General features: G+C 39.5%; 2 protein-coding genes across 5 annotated transcripts in view; both read right to left on the bottom strand.

The window, feature by feature from the left end:
• COPRS (coordinator of PRMT5 and differentiation stimulator) overlaps positions 1-3,183 on the bottom strand; it is a 168,436-nt gene extending 165,253 nt beyond the window's left edge. For 3 of the 4 annotated variants that reach the window (XM_058172809.1, XM_058172811.1, XM_058172808.1), the window contains exon 1: positions 3,048-3,168. In XM_058172809.1, coding sequence (XP_058028792.1) covers positions 3,048-3,089 — 42 coding nt within the window. In that variant the 5' untranslated portion in view covers positions 3,090-3,168. Of the gene's footprint in view, positions 1-1,709; positions 1,769-3,047 lie in introns of all 4 variants that reach the window. The other variant, XM_058172810.1, reaches the window with a different exon arrangement.
• Positions 3,184-7,837: 4,654 nt separating this feature from the next.
• UTP6 (UTP6 small subunit processome component) overlaps positions 7,838-20,627 on the bottom strand; it is a 35,399-nt gene continuing 22,609 nt past the window's right edge. Inside the window, exons 11-19 of the mRNA XM_058171342.1 lie at positions 19,949-20,133; positions 18,072-18,151; positions 16,394-16,471; positions 16,083-16,262; positions 13,144-13,224; positions 10,854-10,963; positions 10,680-10,746; positions 9,823-9,895; positions 7,838-8,982 (exon numbers count right to left, since the gene is read on the bottom strand). Of these exons, the coding sequence (XP_058027325.1) occupies positions 8,825-8,982; positions 9,823-9,895; positions 10,680-10,746; positions 10,854-10,963; positions 13,144-13,224; positions 16,083-16,262; positions 16,394-16,471; positions 18,072-18,151; positions 19,949-20,133 (1,012 nt within the window). The 3' untranslated portion in view covers positions 7,838-8,824. The remainder of the gene's footprint in view (positions 8,983-9,822; positions 9,896-10,679; positions 10,747-10,853; positions 10,964-13,143; positions 13,225-16,082; positions 16,263-16,393; positions 16,472-18,071; positions 18,152-19,948; positions 20,134-20,627) is intronic.

The following is a 20,627-nucleotide window of genomic DNA, read 5'->3' as shown; positions in this document are numbered from 1 at the left end:
CACTGAGCTATACCATGCTGGCTTTCTAAAAGTGCTCATGGTGCTGATACATGGTCCACAAGCATTCATGTAAACAAATCTGATCTGGAAATTAAGACTTTGCCATGTGGGTATCTCCCATGTATTTATTTAAAATTAAAATAAAATTAAGAAAAGAGAGCATGGCTAAAGGAGGCACCATTTCCTACTATTCCCCAAAATATGAATGCCCATATAAAGGAACTGTGTCTGTTTAATTCAATACAGCGTCTACCTGTTGGCTATAGGTCTCCAAAATCCAATCTCCTAAAACATTAATGCGTTAAGAATCATAAGACCAAATTTTTATCTCTGAAGGTACTATCATATTGGAGTGTTCATATATACAATCTAAAACATTAAACAGAAGGCATAGATTTAAAAAATATTTTGTTAAATATAAGACAGCTAACCTGTAGAACATGAAATTGCTGCCAGGGATAAAAATTGTACTCAGGAATAAAAACATTTTAATTATATAGCATGTTCAAGTAATTTCTGAAGGATGGCAGTTTGATTTTCACTGGGTTGCTTTCACTAGCATCTAGAATTCAAAAATTGACAGTATCTGATTTCTTTAAAAAACTACTGACAATTTTCAAAGGAATTATTTGCTTGTAAACCTACTTGAGCTTCCACACTATAAGATTTCAGTTGACTGCATTTTCGTATTTCATTTTATGGGCATGGGGTGAGGGGAATGATGACATGACACAATGTCATGACTTAAGCAATCCTATCAGGGTTTGTAATGCAACTACATTATATGTCTGTCATGAAGACATTATTATAGTTTGTTACAAACACCATATATTCCAACCTAGTGCCCTTTGTACGTTTTTTGAGTTTTCAGCAAATCTTAAAACTGCTTGCCTAAGCAGATTAGAGAAGTTCTTAAAGAAACAATACCAGCAGGAAGCTTACAGCCTAGGAAAAAGTTGATTATACCAACTCAAACTACTGTAAAAATGCATGTTCCTTTTTTCTTAGGCCTTGCTGTCCTTATTTGTTACCATTTAATTGTGCTACAACAATTGAAGTCACAGTTAGCAAAATAGTCTGTAAATCGAGATTTAAAACCCAGAATCTCTTAAACCTGTAACATCAAATTATTCTATGAAATGTTACTCCTTTTATTTCCCCTGACATCTTTTTTTTCAACAAATCACCATCATGTTATTCCCGGGAACCATAGTTTTACCCTACCCTGTTACAGGTAGTCCTTGATCAGACAGTTCATTTAGTGACTGTTCGAAGTTACAACGGCACTGAAAAAAGTGACTTACGACTTTTTCACACTTACAACATTGCAGTAGCCTCATGGTCATATAATGAAAATTCAGATGCTTGGCAAAACATTCATATTTATGATGTTTGCAGTATCCCAGGATCATGTAATCCCCTTTTGTGATCTTCTGACAAGCAAAATCAATGGGAAAGCCAAATTCACTTAACTGTGTAACTAAACAATTGCAGTGATTCACTTAACAACTATGGCAATAAAGGTCATAAGATGGGACAAATAAATCCAATTCTATTACTAGGGTCCATGACAGATTAAATCATTAAAAATTAAATGATTTAAAAATTAAATGATTTAAATTAAAATGATTTTTTTAAAAAATCTGGGCTGTAAGTATTCTGACAACTCTGCTTTTCCAAGAATTTTAAATCTTACACACACTGCCTACCATTATTGTTCTTCAGTCAATCTGTGTTTGATGCTTCATCCAAACAGGGAGTCTTTGCACTGCAAAAAAACGTGATGCACCAAATAAATGCTGAAACTGTTCAAACAGATATCAAACTGGAAGTTAGATGCAATGCTAAATAGGTCACTAGGAAGCCTATCAGTAAGTGTGTTTTATACGTCAGAATTTTAAATTAACATTAGTGAGGCAGGGATCTTTTTAGCTAATTGGAATGCATAAGATAATTTCCACTGATATGGCAACCACTGAAGCACAAATGGTTAAACATCCCTTCTTGGTGCTTGCTAATAATTAAAACTAATAGATTGGATTCTTAACTATATAGCCAGTTTCATGTGTTACTATAGTCATATGATCAAACAAAGAATCAGAATGGATTTAAATATATCTGAAGAAACAGTAAAGGAGTAAAGTATGAAGAAAAACCATCCTTAAACTCCAAACTAATTTGATACAGAGTTCAGCTGATCTTCATAGCCATATGATGCCATACAGGGTATGGCAGTGTTTCTTCAGCCACTGCTTGGAAGATGGGATGATCTGATCCCTTAATGTATATTTTTCAAGCTGATTAGTTCCTGGTGCCAGACTTATAAGAGTTGTAGTCCAACATAGGTGGAGACTTATTGTACCAGAATGAGGAAAGCTTCCCTACAACCTTTTTTTTACCTCAAGAAAGATACATGGCTGCCTAATATCTTATTCAATTAAGTTCACTCAGTACTTCCACTGAATTTAAAAACAAGCACCTCCTAATGAAATTAGCGTGCTTCGAATTTAATTAATTTCACCCGTCACGGATAGCGTTAAACAGTCGCCTGACACCCACCTATCCAGTAACGCTCTATTTTAATTTCAAACATTGTGCTTCGTTACCTAGCAAAAAAGCGGGAATATATAACGCCTATTCCAGAGTTTTGACAACGACCTGCCTGCTTTTTTGTTTTTTAACCTCGTCAGTACAGAAGCATCAACTAGAAAGCACGTGTTTGAAATGCCACCTCGGGCCACCCGTGGGTAATAATATCTGCATTATCTACACAGCTTCCCAGTCAAATGGCACGTTATAAGCGGCCCCGCCGTTCTCCATTGAAGAATAAGCATTTCATTGAACCGGTTTCTAAAACGTGTTTTCCTACTCTTGGGGAAGCAAAGCCCTTCCCTCCCCATGGGCTGCTAAATGTTCCCTCAAGGCTTGCAACTCCGCTGATCGGCTGCCACCGGCAAATCCTTCGCCCCGCTTGCCCGGCCCTCACGCCCCATGAAACGTGTCTTCTCCCCCTCTCCCACCCCGCGTCACGCGGGCTCCCGCCTCACCCTGCAATCTAGGCTACGTCCCTGAGGAGCGGCCGTCTCCATGGCCGGCCGACGGGGCTGTCCTGACTCCCGGCCCCGTCAGTCGACCCAAGCAGACCTTCCTCCTCCTCCTCCTCCCTTCCCACGAGAAAACTCGGCAAAGAGCTTGGGCTGGCTGACGTGGCCAGCCCAAACTCTTTGCACCCTATCCGTCGGCCGGATCTATTTGAGTTGGCGCGCCCGGGCGCGCCTATTTGCAATTTATTTATTTATTTTAATCCCGCCTTTTTTCTTTCTTTTTATACGCAACTCAAGACGGCCCAATAAAAGCCCAAGGAGCTGCTGATCCAATTCTACAGAGGAATTATTGAGTCTGTCATTTGCACCTCTATAACTGTCTGGTTCGGTTCTGCAACCCAACAAGAAAAACACAGACTTCAGAGGATAATTAGAACTGCAGAAAAAATAATTGCTACCAACTTGCCTTCCATTGAGGACCTGTATACTGCACGAATCAAGAAGAGGGCCGTGAAAATATTTGCAGATCCCTCGCATCCTGGACATAAACTGTTTCAACTCCTACCCTCAAAACGACGCTATAGAGCACTGCACACCAGAACAACTAGACACAAGAACAGTTTTTTCCCAAAGGCCATCACTCTGCTAAACAAATAATCCCCTCAACACTGTCAGACTATTTACTGAATCTGCACTACTATTAATCGTTTCATAGTTCCCATCACCAATCTCTTTCCACTTATGACTGTATGACTATAACTTGTTGCTGGCAATCCTTATGATTTATATTGATATATTGATCATCAATTGTGTTGTAAATGTTGTACCTTGATGAACGTATCTTTTCTTTTATGTACACTGAGAGCATATGCACCAAGACAAATTCCTTGTGTGTCCAATCACACTTGGCCAATAAAATTCTATTCTATTCTATTCTATTCTAAAAGGAACTCCTCGACTTTGCGACCACAATTGAGCCCAGAATTCCTGTGGCTGAGTGAGAAATTGGCTTAACTGAGCTTCGTCCCGGTTTTTTTTAACAACTTTTCCTTGCCACGTTGGTTAAGGGGATCGCTGCCAGTTGTTAAATTGGTAACACGGTTTTTAAGTGAATCTGGCTTCCCATATTGACTTTGCTTGTCAAGGTCGCAAAAGGTGGTCACATGACTCTGGGACTGCAACCATTGTAAATATGAACCAATTGTCCGAATGTGACGTGTGTGACCATAGGGATACTGCAACGTCGTACATGTGAAAAATTGTCATAGGTCATTTTTTTTTCCAGTGCTGTTGTAACTTTGAACAGTCAGTAAACAAACTGTTGTAAGTCGAGGACTACCTGTAGTCCTTCCTACTCCTATTTCCTCCACAACTTTGTCAGCTGAGTTGGGCTGAGACAGACAGTGCCAATTCTGGGCAGTGAAGTCTCTGTATCTTAAAGTTGCTAAAGTTGAACAATCATGGTCTGTGGACACATTCAAAAACTTAATGGTTGAGAGGATTTCAGGAGGAATGGCATTTGTTAATTGAAACCCCCTCTTCCTAAACAATGAATACAGGCAAAGGAATCCTATCATCCCCTGAATCTGGATGGCTGGTCATGCCAATATTGAAAGCCCGCCTTTTAAAATTGCCAATATTGGAAAGCTATGGGAATGTGTGTGTGAAAGCTAAGCCAGATTTATGCTGTTGGAGAAAAGCACCATCTTTCCATTATTTATGGAAGAATACCTTGGCTAAAGAGAAAATATTAGTTTTGATGAAAACTCCAATTCCTTGGCGTTACCTATAAGGTAAAGATCCATCAACGGGTCTTTGATTTCAAGGTGAAACATGTCCAATAAAACCTGGTGCCAGCTGTGCTTCCTCAAATATGACAACAACAAAAATGCCCTTTTATGTACTCTCAGGTGCTAGGCTAGGTCAATTGGATCTCTGCTGGGTGCCTGATATTTGATTCATGTGTGGACCAGATTCATTTTCTGCTTACTATTTATGTGAATGGTTATTTTTATATTTCTTGTAAGCTACCCAAAGTCAGTCTGGAGTTCAGTGGCATGAAGTTGAATAAATTATTTAATACTCAGAAATGCTCATTTTTCAAACGTGAACCCCGACATTGAAAACAAGTTTCTGATGTTAACATTCTGAAGTCTTTCCCCAATGTAAAAATCTACGTTTTTAGAGTTTCCTGGCCCAAATCCTCATTCTGTTAGGCATTTACCTCACAGACATCTCCGTTTAACAATCTTGATTACTTATTTCAAATCTTTTCACAAATAATTGATCAGGGGTAGAAATCGAAAGTGGGAAAATAATTCAATGAGCTACACATCAAAAGATTCAGAAATTTTAGGCAAGAATTGCCTTTATTAGAATAGACTAGAATAGAATTTTTATTGGCCAAGTGTGATTGGACACACAAGGAATTTGTCTTGGTGCGTATGCTCTCAGTGTACATAAAAGAAAAGATATGTTCATCAAGGTATAACATTTACAACACAAATGATGGTCAATATATCAATATAAATCATAAGAATTGCCAGCAACAAAGTTACAGTCATACAGTCATAAGTGGAAAGAGATTGGTGATGGTAACGATGAGATTAATAGTAGTGCAGATTTAGTAAATAGTTTGACAGTGTTGAGGAAATTATTTGTTTAGCAGAGTGATGGCCTTTGGGAAAAAACTGTTCTTGTGTCTAGTTGTTCTGTTGTGCAGTGCTCTATAGCGTCGTTTTGAGGGTAGGAGTTGAAACAATTTATGTCCTGGATGTGAGGGATCTGTAAATATTTTCACGGCCCTCTTCTTGATACGTGCAGTATACAGGTCCTCAATGGAAGGCAGGTTGGTAGCAATTATTTTTTCTGCAGTTCTAATTATCCTCTGAAGTCTGTGTCTTTCTTGTTGGGTTGCAGAACCAAACCAGACAGTTATAGAAGTGCAAATGACAGACTCAATAATTCCTCTGTAGAACTGGATCAGTAGCTCCTTGGGCAGTTTGAGCTTTCGGAGTTGGTGCAGAAAGAACAGTCTTTGTTGTCCTTTTTTGATGATGTTTTTGATGTTAGCTGTCCATTTTAGATCTTGCGATATGATAGAACTTAGAAATTTAAAGGTTTCTACTGTTGCTACTGTGTTGTCTAGTATTGTGAGAGGTGGAAGTATGGAAGGCTTTCTCCTAAAGTCTACCACCATTTCTACGGTTTATTACTTAGTAATAAAGCAAATTCCAATATATAGGTATCTTTGACTAGATTGTTATATGACCTCAGTTAATTACAGTTTATAAATCAGGTCACAAAATATCAGAGTATAAGCCCAACTGCTTCTAAGGGCCATTTGACTTCTCAGATCAAGGTTATATACTACTATAAGTCTATCCCAAAAGAAACTACCTGCAGCTCTTTCAAATGCACAAAAGGGCTTATAATTTGAATTTATCCATCATGCTAAAGTAAAAGGTGATTTTTGATGTTATTTCACAAATTAGTTATTTTGGGGGGTTTTACACTTCAAGCTTAGCCAAAGTATGAACTCAGCCACTAAATTACAAACTGGATTAAGCCATGATGGATTTAGTTCTTGCTTTGTGATATGTCAATCCACTAAATTACAAACTGGATTAAGCCACGATGGATTTAGTTCTTGCTTTGTGATATGTCAATCCAGTTAAATAAAACTGTAGGTTTGATAATCTATAACGGGGTTTCAAACTTGCGGGCCATGGGCTGGATGCGTCACATGCTGTCTCCACCCCCACCTGGTTTAGCGATACATCACATGACGCCACCGTGACGCCACGAGTTTGACACCCCTGATCTATATACTACTCAAGCTCTTGTCATCACCTATAACTGGATGAAACAGAATATCATAAGGCAACCATTTTTGAACCAAAGTACGTCAAATGAGCTAATTTACAGAATGTGTCCAAAATCTGAGACTCATGACTCCTAAGAGAATGAAATTTAGAGAAGCTATGACTGCTTCAGTGCTACTGACTGGTGCTGCACTGCCACTGTGATCACTTGATATCCATTTTCCGTTAATAGTTTCCCAGCCAGTCTTGCAATCCCTCGCTCCCTTCCCCACCCAGAGCAGCCAACTTTACCTGCCTGCTGGGAAGGTAAGGAAAGAATGCCCCCCCTACCTGATTCCCACCACGAAATTTGGTGAGGAAGTCACACCGGCTCCCATTGCTTTTTTGCCTACTCTTGTGTCATTCTGTTTCTGTTTGGTTAAGGAAATATCTCTGAAACAAGGATGCAATGGGGCATATGTTTTCTAGTACTGATCATTCACTACTTGCCTGATGACAACAACTTGTAAAGATTGTTCATTGTTGGTTTTTTTTAAAGCATTTAAATCATTTTGATTCTGCTGTAAAGGAAAAAGAAAACATTGGAACCAGCTTGCTTTTTATGTTATCAGTTGGAAGAAGAAATCTCTCAAATTTCACATTACTAATGTCAGCCAGAAGGAATATCTGAGTATTCACATTATACTGTATGAAATGGATGGATGACTTTAACTGGTTACCACCTCTCCATATTTCTTTCAGGTTACTATCTACTAAATTCACTCCAGATCTTAGTCACAACAATTGGACTGCGTTCAGATGATGATCTCTTTTAGTTCTAGGTAGATTCTGAATATTTAAATGAACTTCTGAGAGATATCCAGGAGACCCACCTTTTTAATCATCCTTTACAGCAGGGGTGTCAAACACGCATGTGATGGCGGTGTCACATGACGTATCAGGACTTTTTTCCCCTTTGCTAAACGGGGGGGGGGGGGGGAGCACATGACGCATCCAGCCCATGGGCCACAAGTTTCACACCCCTGCTTTATAGCATCTCCTTACTAAATATTTTCTACAGATAGCTACTCTTGCTTAGGCAATTTTTTCCCATTCTCTCTTGCAGAATCCTTCAAACGTTTCTTTGCATGCCTTTAAAACCTCCCTTCAGTCTTGAAATAAATAGTTAAGTTTGGCAAGCATGGAAGACCATTCCAGAACCTTTATATTTATTTTCTATAAGGCTCTGCTGTTTGTTTTGGAAAAGTTTCAGATTGTTGTATGGCCGAAATGTCCAACCTAGAAGAAGAGATGATGTCCACACTTTTACACTTGAGATATTCAGATTTTTATTTTGAAACTGTACATAATGAATATGCATTCATTTTTTTAAAACAAAGAAATGTACCTAACTTGATACAATTAGCCTAACCTCAATAAGGCTTTTTTGTTGTTGTTCTATCTCCCTCCCTCCCAAATGCACCAAAATACTTTTGTCTACAACAACTTTTGTCTACAACAACATTTCAGTCTGCATCTGGACCAAGCATGCATGTTTTGCTTTCTACACAAACCACCTAAAACTAGCTGTTCCTGTAACAATCTATATGTGATCGTTTACATTTGTTTGGCAGACGACTAATTTCTGTTCACTAGCCAGAATGAAATCCAGTTCTATCACAATAATATAAAATATAAACAGGTCCTATCACAAAACAGTAGCAAAATAAACTCAAAATTAAGTTTGTTCTTCCACTTTCCTTGAAAGTATATTTATATGTATATTAATTAAAATCTAAACCTTAAATTTCTGTTAACTCCAGTAATGTGGAGAGAATATGGATGTTAGGCAATTATTTAGTAGCAAGTAATTGATCCAGGGAACATTTATTATACACATGATTCAATTAAAAGCCAAGAGTTTCCATAGTTGTTAGATTAACAGGATAATTTGCCATTAGAATAAAAAATAATTTCTCACAGGTGCCCAGCTTGCAGCAATGTATACTTCGAAATAAATGTTTCCACTTGTTCTCCCTGCAATACATGCATAGCTCTCCAGTGAATACTGCCACAATTCTCTGGTTTGCCTTGAGAATGATTCAGCTCTTCTTTGATATAATCCAGCCAAAGATCTTCAATAAAAAAAAAATCATAGTTACGACTGCAATAATGGAAATGCTACAAAAGAGGCAATTTTCCAGTGCAAAAAACACATTGCCTATGTATTTGATTGGAATGTTGCAACTACACTGTATTCTGTAGAATGATCCTGGATGGAACAGAGACAATGACTGGTGACTTATGGTAGATCAGAAGCTGATGTGGACTTTCTGCATATGAATTACAATAAGAGACTGTTAATAGAGGTTTTGGAAATTTGGCTGCTGGTCTTATCTGTTAACTATGTTTCCATATAAGTAGATAGATGTCAGGCCAAGTGGGTTGTAAATTGTAGACATTTATAAATGGTGTGTCTGCTTCACAAAGGGGGAGGAGTATATATTTCTCTGAAATATTTATCAGTATTTAATGGGAGGACAATTTATGTATACGTATTGTTTTTTCATGCACATTAGTGTAGTCTTGTTTTGCTTTTCTTTTCTTTTTTCTTTTTTTTCTTTTTGGAATTTGTATTTTAATGTTTTGAATAGAATAAAATATAAAAAAATGATGGAATGTTTCAACTACACAGTATTCTGTAGAATTCCAAGACAGACAGAAAGGAAAATCAGCAACTGCCACAATAAGCTTTGCTTGATACATTTGGAGCAGTAGTGGGTTTCAAAACTTGTTGCTACCAGTTTGCACACTGTCGCCTCTACCAGTTCGCCTGATCCGGGGCAAACCGGTAGTAACCCACCACTGATTGTGAGACTTGGTATCTTTTAGCAGAAAGAATCAGGTGATTGCCACAGTTATAACAGAAGGACAACTGAGAGTAGTCTTAGAAACCAGCAAGTAAAAATTCTTACCAGGTTCTGTAGCACCAAATTCTCTTAAGGCACGTTCATAATATTCTCGGATGTTAAATATTTTACTGGATTCCTTTAAAAAATGGTGGGTGGTTAGCATGCTGAACTTAACACACAATGATAAAATGACTGGAATAAAACACATTTGTCATGCAATCTCAATCTGAAACTTTAGGCAGCCTTGATACATAAATCTTTTGGGGGCATTCCTTCCCACTTTCCTGGAGCAGGTTGCATGCAAACAATCCAGGCACGAGAACAGACTCCTGGCAAGTGAGAGAGGAACAGTCCTGACTTTGGCAAGATTTCTGCCTATAGGAGAGGAACAATAACAACAACAACTGTTTAGAAATAATGCTGCATGTTTTTCTTGGTTTTGGAACCTGATAGGCCTATAGCTGCAGCATCAGGATCAAAAGAACTTTCCCTCTCCTTTTTTTCCCACCCACCCCCAACTATTGCAGTCAGGGTAGGAGTTTCAGCTTCTCTCATTTGAGGAGAGTATTATATTAAGCTCCAGGACACTCCCTCCCTCAAAAGCATACTTTACAAAATAAAAAATGCCAATTCCATTAGAAACCTTATACTGGTAAATGCCTCTACAAATATTGCACACTATTTATTCATTTATTTGTTCTATCAAACAATTGGTAAATATTTCCACAAATATCACTGTTATTCATTCATTTGATTTGTTTAGCTACCCATCTCAGGTGAGACTGGGTGGTAAACAAATTTAAAATAAAAATGCAACCATATAAAAATTAAAACCCATGGTACCTGAGAATATATTTCATAATGACTAACACAACCAAGAAATGGATCCTTGCGCTCGTTTATAATACTTTTTTACTTACTTGTTCTTTTTCAATCTGAATCATTTTTTTGAAAAACTGGAGTGAAAATGGGCGGCATTCCTGCAGCCTAAGAGAGAAGTAATGGGGAAAGGCACCTGATTTTAATAACAAATGGGGCTGAAGGAGCATAGAAAAAAGTGATTGAATAATGCTTTCAAAAGGAACTGTCCTAACCTGGTGAAGACTTGCTTTGCTTTCTTATAGCCACCGGTCCGATGAGCCCATTCAAGGTACTTTTCTTTCAAGGTTATGGAGTCAGCAGGAAGTGTGGCAAGGAAAGATCTCTGCCAGTTAAATGTAAATGATTGTGAAGTCCATTAAATGACACAAAGCTTTTAAGCATCCACAGTGGACTTTGAAACTAAAGTCCAGAAGATCGGTTACTTTGTTCCTTATGATAATTACCCACACCAAATTGACTCAGCTAGAGGATATACATAGGCTGGCAATCATATAGTTTAGTAAACCTACTCTGGAGAGTCTACAACCAATCCTTGCTTAACAACCACTCATTCAGAGACCTTTTGAAGTTATAATGGTGAAAAATGAGGGGAACTTAGGGTAGGTCCTCGTAGCTGCAGCTGTTTCAGATCCTTGGAGTCATATTATTGACATCCTGGTACTTTGACAATCAGATTGCAATTACAGTGTTGCAGCATCCCATGGTCATGTGATTGCTATTTGCAACTTTCACTACCAGTTTCCAACAAACAAAATCAATGGGGAAGCCAGCAGGTCACAAGTGGCAATCATGAGACATCACACTTAAACAATGGTTTGGGATTCATTTAACAACAGTATCTGGAAATGAGGGAACTGCATCACTAAGTGGCATGGTTACATGACATGCATTACCACTGCGTTACTTAGAAATAGAAATTCTGGTCCTAATTACCCTTGTTAACTGAAGACAACCAATATTTCTGAAACAATTCATTTATAATTAAAGACTGCGCTTCAATAGGTTTATGTTACTCCATTTCAGGACACCATTTATGATCTTATAGCAATAGCACTTAGACTTATATACCACTTCACAGTGCTTTGCAACCCTCTCTAAGCGGGTTTACAGAATCAGCATATTGTCCCCCAAAAACTGGGTGCTCATTTTACCCACCTCGGAAGGATGGACGACTGAGTCAACCTTCAGCCTGGTGAGATTTGAACTGCCAAATTGCAGACAACCGGCAATCAGCAGAAGTAGCCTCCAGTACTGCATTCTAACCACTGTGTCACCACAGCTCTAATGTTGGTATTGTTAAGTGAAATTTATTTATTATCTTTTTGTTACTTTTGATATATACCATATTTTTCAGACTATAAGACGCTCCGGACTATAAGAGGCACATTAGCTTTAAAGGAGGAAAACAAGAAAAAAAAAATCTGCCTCTGCCTCCGTGGCCTGATTGCCACCGCCACATACAGGTGGCAGCGATAGGCAGCAATCCCTGCCACCTAGAATAGCTGATCAGCACCACATCAACCCTCCACCCCCAAGCCACAATATTCGCTCTAAGACACACAAGCATTTTCATCCACTTTGGGCAGGGGAGGGGAGTGCCTCTTATCGTCTGAAAAATACGGTAACTCAAGGCGTATAATTATTCCTAATACTCCTTCATTCTCCTAGTTTCTCTACAACTACAACAAAAATCATGTGAGATGTGAGAGGGACTGACTGGCCCAAAGTCACTCAGCCACTTCTCCTGCCTAAAGTGAGACTAGAACTCACAGTCTCCTGATTTCTAGCCTGATGCCTTAAATACTACACCAAACTGGTGTATTTCATACTCTTCCTAAATTTCTACTTCTTTGTTAATGAAGCCTGTGTTTCTATTTCTGAACTACATACAGATAGATAGTCCTTGACTTACAACCGCAATTGAGCCCAAAATATCTGTTGTTAAGCAAGGCAATTGTTAAGTGACAATTGTTAATTGGTCCGTTTTACAACCTTTGTTGCCACAGTTGTTAAGTGAATCACTGCTAAATTAGTAATGAAGTTAAGTGAATCTGGCTTTCCCATTGACTTTGCTTGTCAGAAGGTTGCAAAAAGTGATCATATGACCCCACGACACTGCAAACATCATAAATACATATCAGTTGCCCAGCGTCTGAAATTTGATCACCATGAGCATGCTGCAAGGGTTGTAAGGTTGAAAAACAATCATGTCTTTTTTTTTTTCAGTGCTTGTTGTGACGTCTAATGGTCACTAAACAAATGTTTGTAAGTTAAGGCCTACCTGTATATATTTTCAGCAAAACATTTTCAGAATTACAACAGCCTTATTAACTACAGATACGATTTTATATGATAGCTTTATATCCTGCAATATATTTATTTTTAATGCACAGGACATCATTAGTTCTAAAATTAATTTTTGAAATAATGGTGGAATTATTCTTACTCTCTTTCCCAAATTAATCTCACAGCATGATTCATTTTTAATGGAAAATATGATACCTGATAGAGGGCTTCAGTCTCTGCTTTGCTACTTGCCCTTTCACTCCATTCTAGCCATAAAGTCCATAGTGGCAAGGTGTCCTACAAGAAGGAATATAAAAAAACAGGAGAAGAAAATATTGGATACGAGTTGTATAAAATACCTGTAATAATATGAGACTGGAGAATGGCTGGCAAATTTTATGGCAGGCAAATTAAAAGGCACCAAAATTCCTGAAGTACAGGTAGTCCTTAAATTATGACTACAGTTGAGCCCAAAATTTATGTTGCTAAGTGAAACATTTGTTAAGCGAGTTTTGACCCATTTTACGACTTTCCTTGTTGTTATCATTGCCGTTGATAAGTTAGTAATACAGTTGTTAGGTGAATCTGGCTTCCCCATTGACTTTGCTTGTCAGAAGGTTACCAAAAACATGGCTCTGGGACACTGCAACCGTCATAAATATGAGACAGTTGCCAAGCATCTGAATTTTCATCATGTAACCATGGAGGTGTTGCAGTGGTTGCAAGCATGGAAAACAGTCATAAGTCACATTTTTCAGTGCCACTGTAACTTTGAAAGATCACAAAATGAACTGTTGTATACAGAAACTATACTGATGAAATTAAGGAGCCTCTCCTATTGAAAGGGCCGTGAATAGCTCAGGCTGTTAGAAGCCTGTTATTAGAACACAGCAGCCTGCAATTACTGCAGGTTCAAGCCTGGCCCGAGGTGGACTCAGCCTTCCATCCTTTATAAGGTAGGTAAAATGAGGACCCAGATTGTTGGGGGGGCAATAAGTTGACTTTGTAAATATACAAATAGAATGAGACTATTGCCTTATACATTGTAAGCCGCCCTGAGTCTTCGGAGAAGGGCGGGATATAAATGTAATAAAAAAAAAAGGGATGGAAACTAAGTAAGTGAAGTCCTCCATTACACAGGCTATGCAAAAAGCTTTCAAAGGAACAATAGGGGAACTTAGAAAATAAGCTATGTTATTAGCTTATTTTCATGGTTTGTCTTTTTTTTTTTTTTTTGCATTTATATCCCGCCCTTCTCCGAAGACTCAGAGTGGCTTACACTATGTTAAGCAATAGTCTTCATCCATTTGTATATTATATACAAAGTCAACTTATTGCCCCCAACAATCTGGGTCCTCATTTTACCTACCTTATAAAGGATGGAAGGCTGAGTCAACCTTGGGCCTGGTGGGATTTGAACCTGCAGTAATTGCAAGCAGCTGTGTTAATAACAGACTGTCTTAGCAGTCTGAGCCACCAGAGGCCCTTGTCTCTGGGAACTTTAAAAGATAAGGGGGTGTGGAGAATGCAATTGTAATAGTGCTGGAAGGGGTTACCACAATAGAATGCCATGGCCTTGATGACAAGTGGTCATCATCCTATGGACAAGTGTAAGCAGGTACCCATACAGGCCCACTAGGGACAGTGGGACAGCCCACTGTTAAGTACAAGAAGCAAATCAAAAAAGGTATTTCATTGCCTCTGCCAGAAGCACTGCCAACTCAACTTACCCTAGAAGGTGGTAAGATGTGACTTTTTGACAATGCCACTGTCAAAAGTTAATTTTATGAATGGAGAGAGCATTTCAGATCACTAAGCAGATTCTGCAGTCGCGCTAGTTACTTCATTTTAGACAATACAGACAGTCCTTGTTTACTGACCACAATTGGGAGTGGCAACTCCATTGCCAAGCACAGGAAATCGTATGACCACAATGGCTTATGACCTTACTTCCCATTTGGTCTTTATGAAAATCGCACAGGTCATTAAGTGAGATATCACATGATCACCACTTGCAATTTCACTTCCACGTTCTCCATTAATTTTTCTGGTTGGAAGCCAGTTGCAAAGTGCCTGAATGGCAATCACGTGACAGCAGGATACTAAAGATGTATGGATTAGTTGACAATCTCTTTTTTTCCCCCAACTACCATATCTTTGAACAATCACTAAATGAGGCAGTCGATAAGCAAGGACTATCTGCATACATTTTTACTTCATAGACAGTAGTATTTTAGAACAAGGGTCATCAACCTTTTAGACCTCAGGGACCACTAAGTTCATAATTTTAAATCCCGCGGACCATTAATAAGATCTGCCTAATGACTGACTGGGTGGACATGGCTAGGTGGTCACGTGACTGGTGGGCATGGCCAACTCCTCACCTCCCCGCCGGGCTCCTTAGGACTCCAACAGAAAGCAGTTGTTGGAGCTAAGCAGCCACCATTAGAAAAAGCTGGCAAAACAGCTCAGTTCAAATTGGATCTGGCCGATAAGGAGGCTCAGTAGAAGCACCTCACTGAGGACTACAAGCAAAGGCTTTCCAAGTAGAGGGAAGACCTGCAGGAGTGCAAGGCCAGGTACCGGCGCCTGGGGGCTCAGTTCCAGGCCATGATGCAGTCCCACTGGAACAAAGTCCTCTGGCTCTTTGCCACCAGCGGCACTTCCTTCCAGCCTTCGTCCAAAGCCCCGCACCAGGAGGCCGAAGCAGACCCAAAGTCGGAATTTCTGCACCCCCCTCCAACCCACACAAAAAGACCTTGAAGGGGGAGACTCTCTGCAGTAACACAAACGTTCATTGTATGTATCTGTCCCAGGGGGCGTAGTTTGAGGACTCCTGATTTAGTGCAATATTAAAAATGCAAATAATTTTTCTGCGAACCACCAAAATTTTCTCACGGACCATTGCACAGTTTATTACTAGACATTATTTTAGTAACTTGTGCTGCACTTTTATTAATAAGATTCGTTAGGATGGTATTCTACCTCACCCATTTGATTTGACTTTTGCATTGTATATTTGGTAAACTTTGCTGGTCAATGACTCAATAAACGTTACTGTTACGACTAGTTTCCGATGACTTTCATTTGCGAGAGAGAACTCCCAGGCTCCAAGTATTCCTTCATACAACTCAAGGGCAGAAGAGAGCTCCTACCTTTGCTTTAACTACTTTGAAAGCCTCCTGGGCACAAGCAGCCACTTCACTGCTCTCCAGTTTCAGCAGCAACTGCAGCCTCATTTCCCACATATCCACCAATTGGCTGAAACGGTTTGTGGCTGCCGCAGCCACCTCTCTAGCCTTGTCTTCATGACCGAGTTCCAGCAGGAGCTGAATCTGAAAAGACGCCACACCAAAATAAGCACCGAATGGTTGCTTCCAGGAATGGATTTCTAAGCTCCAAATCCACCCTTTCCGGTTTATGTGAGTAGGAGCTTTTCAAGGGCAAGGACCACATCCTTCCTTACCCACTGTTTATAGAGAGAAGCTGGCAGCAATTGTGATTCATGAGCTCGGCTGAAAACACTCTGTACCCTTTCCAGTCTCTGAAACAAGATGGAAGGAATAAAAACACTTTTACTGCAGTACAAATGAGTCTTCATAAAATATCACAGAGCTTTTGAAGTCATGATGCTGAGTACTCGTGGCTAAAGTTTCTGGAACCGTGTGTAGTCAAAATGATATTATTTATGGCACCAAAGGAAAAAGTGGCAGGTTTGGGAGAATTTCAAGAACTGGACAAATACCAACAAAAAGTTTTTTAAATTAAGGGGGGAAAAATCATCCACCCACAGACCGATCAAATCAGTGTCCTTAGGGAACAATGAATCTTGAACTGACTTGATGGGAAGAGAAGGGGAAAACAGAAAGGATGAAAATTTGGAGATCCTGAAAATTGGCTTATCTGGCTGCTGCTCAAACACTACATAGCATACCACATGGTAAGATTTTGCTGCAGGAGCCATGTAGCCCACAATCTTTCAGTTGCCAAGAAGCGCCTGTGTCTTCACAGTGCAAATTCTCTTCCTCACTACCGCAGTCATTGCCTCCTGTCCATACTCCCTTGAACTTAAGAAGTGGAGGTGCAGTACTGGGCATGAATCTGTGGCTAGATTAATAGGCATCTACAGTATTTATTATTACATGTGGCCCTCAGGACTAAAGAGACTGTTCAACCTTTCTGCAAAGCAGCCAACAACTGAATACTTAGATGTTACATCTATGATTGCATCACAAGCTGAACTAAAAACAGGAGAATCCAAGTCTGCTTTAATATTCTTGCATCATTTTTTAAAGTTCCCTGCACTTGCAAAATGTTATAATAAATAATTTTAAATATTATTTCTTTCATCTGTATCCTGCCTTTATTTTTACAAATAAGGTGGTCAACATCCTTCCTCGTCTTATTTTCCCCGTAACCACAAGCCCCTGAGGCTGATTGGGCTGAGAGTGAGTGACTAGCCCAAAGTCACTCAGCTGGCTTTCATGGGTAAGGCAGGTCTTGAACTCAGTTTTCCACATTTTAACCTGCTGCCTTAACCACTAGACAAAACTGTCCCTCATTAGCTTAGCTTAGCTTTATTATAATAAATATTACTGTATATCAAAGATTCTTCACAAAAGCTTCCTTTAAAAAAACACCAACTAGCCATTCGTTATTAAATGCATATATCAAAAATTTTACTTGCCTTTGATTTTGGAGCAAAATAGCCATTTTGCAATCGAACCTTAGAAATTAGGAGCCAACCAGATCTCAAGATGAGACTAGGTGTTTCTTTGTTTAAGTGAAGAACTATATTATTGAGTAATCAGAATATGGAAGGTAGGTCAGAATATGCTTGCCCATCCTGCGTAGGCATATGGTATAGACATGGGATGGCAATTCTGACCATGCCTCACTAAAATCATAAGAACAGATAAGCACAGGCAAACTATACAAATCGAGGCCACACACATTCCAGATCATTGTTTACTTCACTGAAGTCTGTCTCTCTTAATCAAGCCTTAATATTCTATTTAATAAATCAATTCTCTAAAAGCTTTTTCAGGCTGGGAACTGAGGAACCTCCCAGTGAAGTTCCACCAAGGAAAAAGCAGCATCGGTAACAGAAGAAATCTGTATTAATCCAAAGGCAAAGCATTTACCTTTTGCCTTAATTCTTTACTGTTGGTCTTCCGATTCCATCTTTCCAAGGTAAAAGTGACATAACACTTCCACATTTCCTCTGTGGAATTCAAAATAGTTGTTATTTCTTCTGAAAACCAAAGTCAAATTTAATTGCATCTATGAAGCAGAGTCTAACTTCTAAATAATCTGTTTCAAGTCAACATCAGTTCTGCTAATTCACAAGTCTCTTTTCCTACTTCAGCAGATATGGCATTACCACATTAAGCCTCAAGAGAGCGCTGTGGTGCTCTGCATCTTCCTCATAGCATACAAAACTCACTTAGGTTCCTTGTAGAAATCACATACAGTTGACTTATAGAGACAATACCAAAGTATGACAAGGAAACTGTTAAGAGCACAAACTGCCATATAGCAATAGCACTTAAATTTATATATCGCTTCATAGTGCTCTACAGCCCTCTCTATGCAGTTTACAGAGTCCACCTATTGCCCCCAACAATCTGAGTCCTCATTTTACAGACCTCGGAAGGATGGAAGGCTGAGTCAACTTTGAGCCTGGTGAGATTTGATCTGCCAAACTGCTGGCAGCCAGTGATCAGCAGAAGTAGTCTGCAATACTGCACTCTAACCACTGTGCCACCATATCCTCCTCATGCTCCTTTTCATTTCACTGCAAGAGTACATTGGTACCAGAAGATTTGAATGTGTGGACTTTAGGAAGAAAAAAGGTGGGGGCCTTTGCTAGATAGGCTCTATTAGTACAAAACTGAAATAAAGCAATTTGCAGGCTTAATGACAGGAAGAGCCAGCCTGCAAAAAGTAGCCCATCGGAGGAAAAGAAGTGTGGAAATTGTTTAGGAAGGGATGCTCCCTAATTTTCTGAAAAATAAAAATAAAGGGAGGGGCGAGGGTTTTCAGAGTTGCAGGATTCTGTTACCTAAGCCTTACAATAAAGCTGGTGTTTGTACTCATAGTTTGTGCTTCTTCTCTGGATTACCTCAAAAGACTCACAGAAGGAGATCCAGATAAACACTTTGAGGACACACAAAGACATGGGCGGAAAATGCTTATCCACAGTCCTTCTTAGATAAGTGCTAATGTTTAATAATTCTAAACCTTAAACATGCAGGGTCTTCTGGAATAGGCTAACACATGACAGAATAATGGCTGCTGAACGCTAAGAGGGTGCAAACCGCACCCAGAACTTACTTTTCAAGAATTCCTTTCTGAAGATCTTGTGTAAAATCAAAACGTTTTGCAATTGACAAAAGCGATAGTGCAAACTAACAGGTATTAATATCTGCTGAAATTCCAGCTAAGTTCCCATGTAGACAGTGGAGGGGGGATGAAATCATTCTGCACTACAGGTAGTCCTCGACTTACGACCACAATTGAGCCTAAAATGTCTAATGCTAACTGAGACGGTTCTTATATGAGTTTTGCCCCACTACATGGTATGTCCTTCCTTGCCATAGTTGTTAAGTGAATCGCTGCAGTTGTTAAATTAGTAGAACAGTTGCTAAGCAAATCTGGCTTCCCCCACTGACTTTGCTTGTCAGAAGGCTACAAAAGGGAATCCAATGACTCTAGGAGACTGCCACGGTCATAAATATGAGTCAGTTGCCAAGTGTCTGAATGTAAATCAGGTGACCATGGGATGCAGCAAGTGTGAAAAATGGTCATAAGTCACTTTTTAGTGCTGCTGTACCTTTGAATGGTCACTAAATGAACCGTCGTAAGTTGAGGACTACCTGTATTTGCTGTTCTCAAGTCCATAGCTTCAGAATGAAGACACAAACTTAGTTATAAGAATTGTGGGGAGGTGGGGGGGGGGGCGGAGAAAGAGGAGAAACAAGCAAGTTTTAATATCCAAGAGGGGTAAAAAAAGTCTAACCAGTGGGAAGGTGTGTGATTGCCTCCTCAAATACAATGCAACATCGTTCTTCTTTGCGGGCAACCTCTAAAGCCTTGGACTGTTTCGACTTAGGTTGTTCTGAAGGAGGCAGGGATTCCATCTCTAGTTCCCGCCGTGCCATGAAATCCCACACAAGGGGATCGTTGTCATACGTTGCCTGCAAGCTAAAAGAAAAGTTGCATTATGCTATTAGCTATGAGTGACTCCCTTCCTATTGCAAGCGCTTTTGTTCCATAAAAGGTAAGCAACCATAAGCAGGAACATTTTGCTTATGCTAACAGAACTCACATGGTGTGCACAGAAGCAGGAATATGCCTTCAGCTAGAAGTACTTTAGATATTCCGAAGACTGGCAAACGACCACACGCTCTACACAAGCCAAGCCGAGTGATCTGGGAAGGATGTGTTCCTGCTTCTGTGTTCTACGTTAGAATTACATCCCTTCAGACGGTAGGAGTCCCACTGATATGCTCATTGTGTTAAAATATGCACATACTTCCTAGAACAGGGGTGGTGGACAACTATGGCCCCTTTATGACCCATGGACTATCAACTCTGAGAATTGATGGCTGGCTCAGGAATTCTGGGAGTTGAAATCCACAGGTCATAAAGGGGCCATAGCTGCCCACCCTTCCTAGAAAATGGGAAACTTGGCACAG

This window comes from Ahaetulla prasina, chromosome 2 (genome assembly GCF_028640845.1).
Source record: "Ahaetulla prasina isolate Xishuangbanna chromosome 2, ASM2864084v1, whole genome shotgun sequence".
Taxonomy (NCBI): domain Eukaryota; kingdom Metazoa; phylum Chordata; class Lepidosauria; order Squamata; family Colubridae; genus Ahaetulla; species Ahaetulla prasina.
The sequence above is the reverse complement of the archived record's forward strand: the minus strand, read 5'-3'. Positions and strand labels throughout refer to the sequence as shown.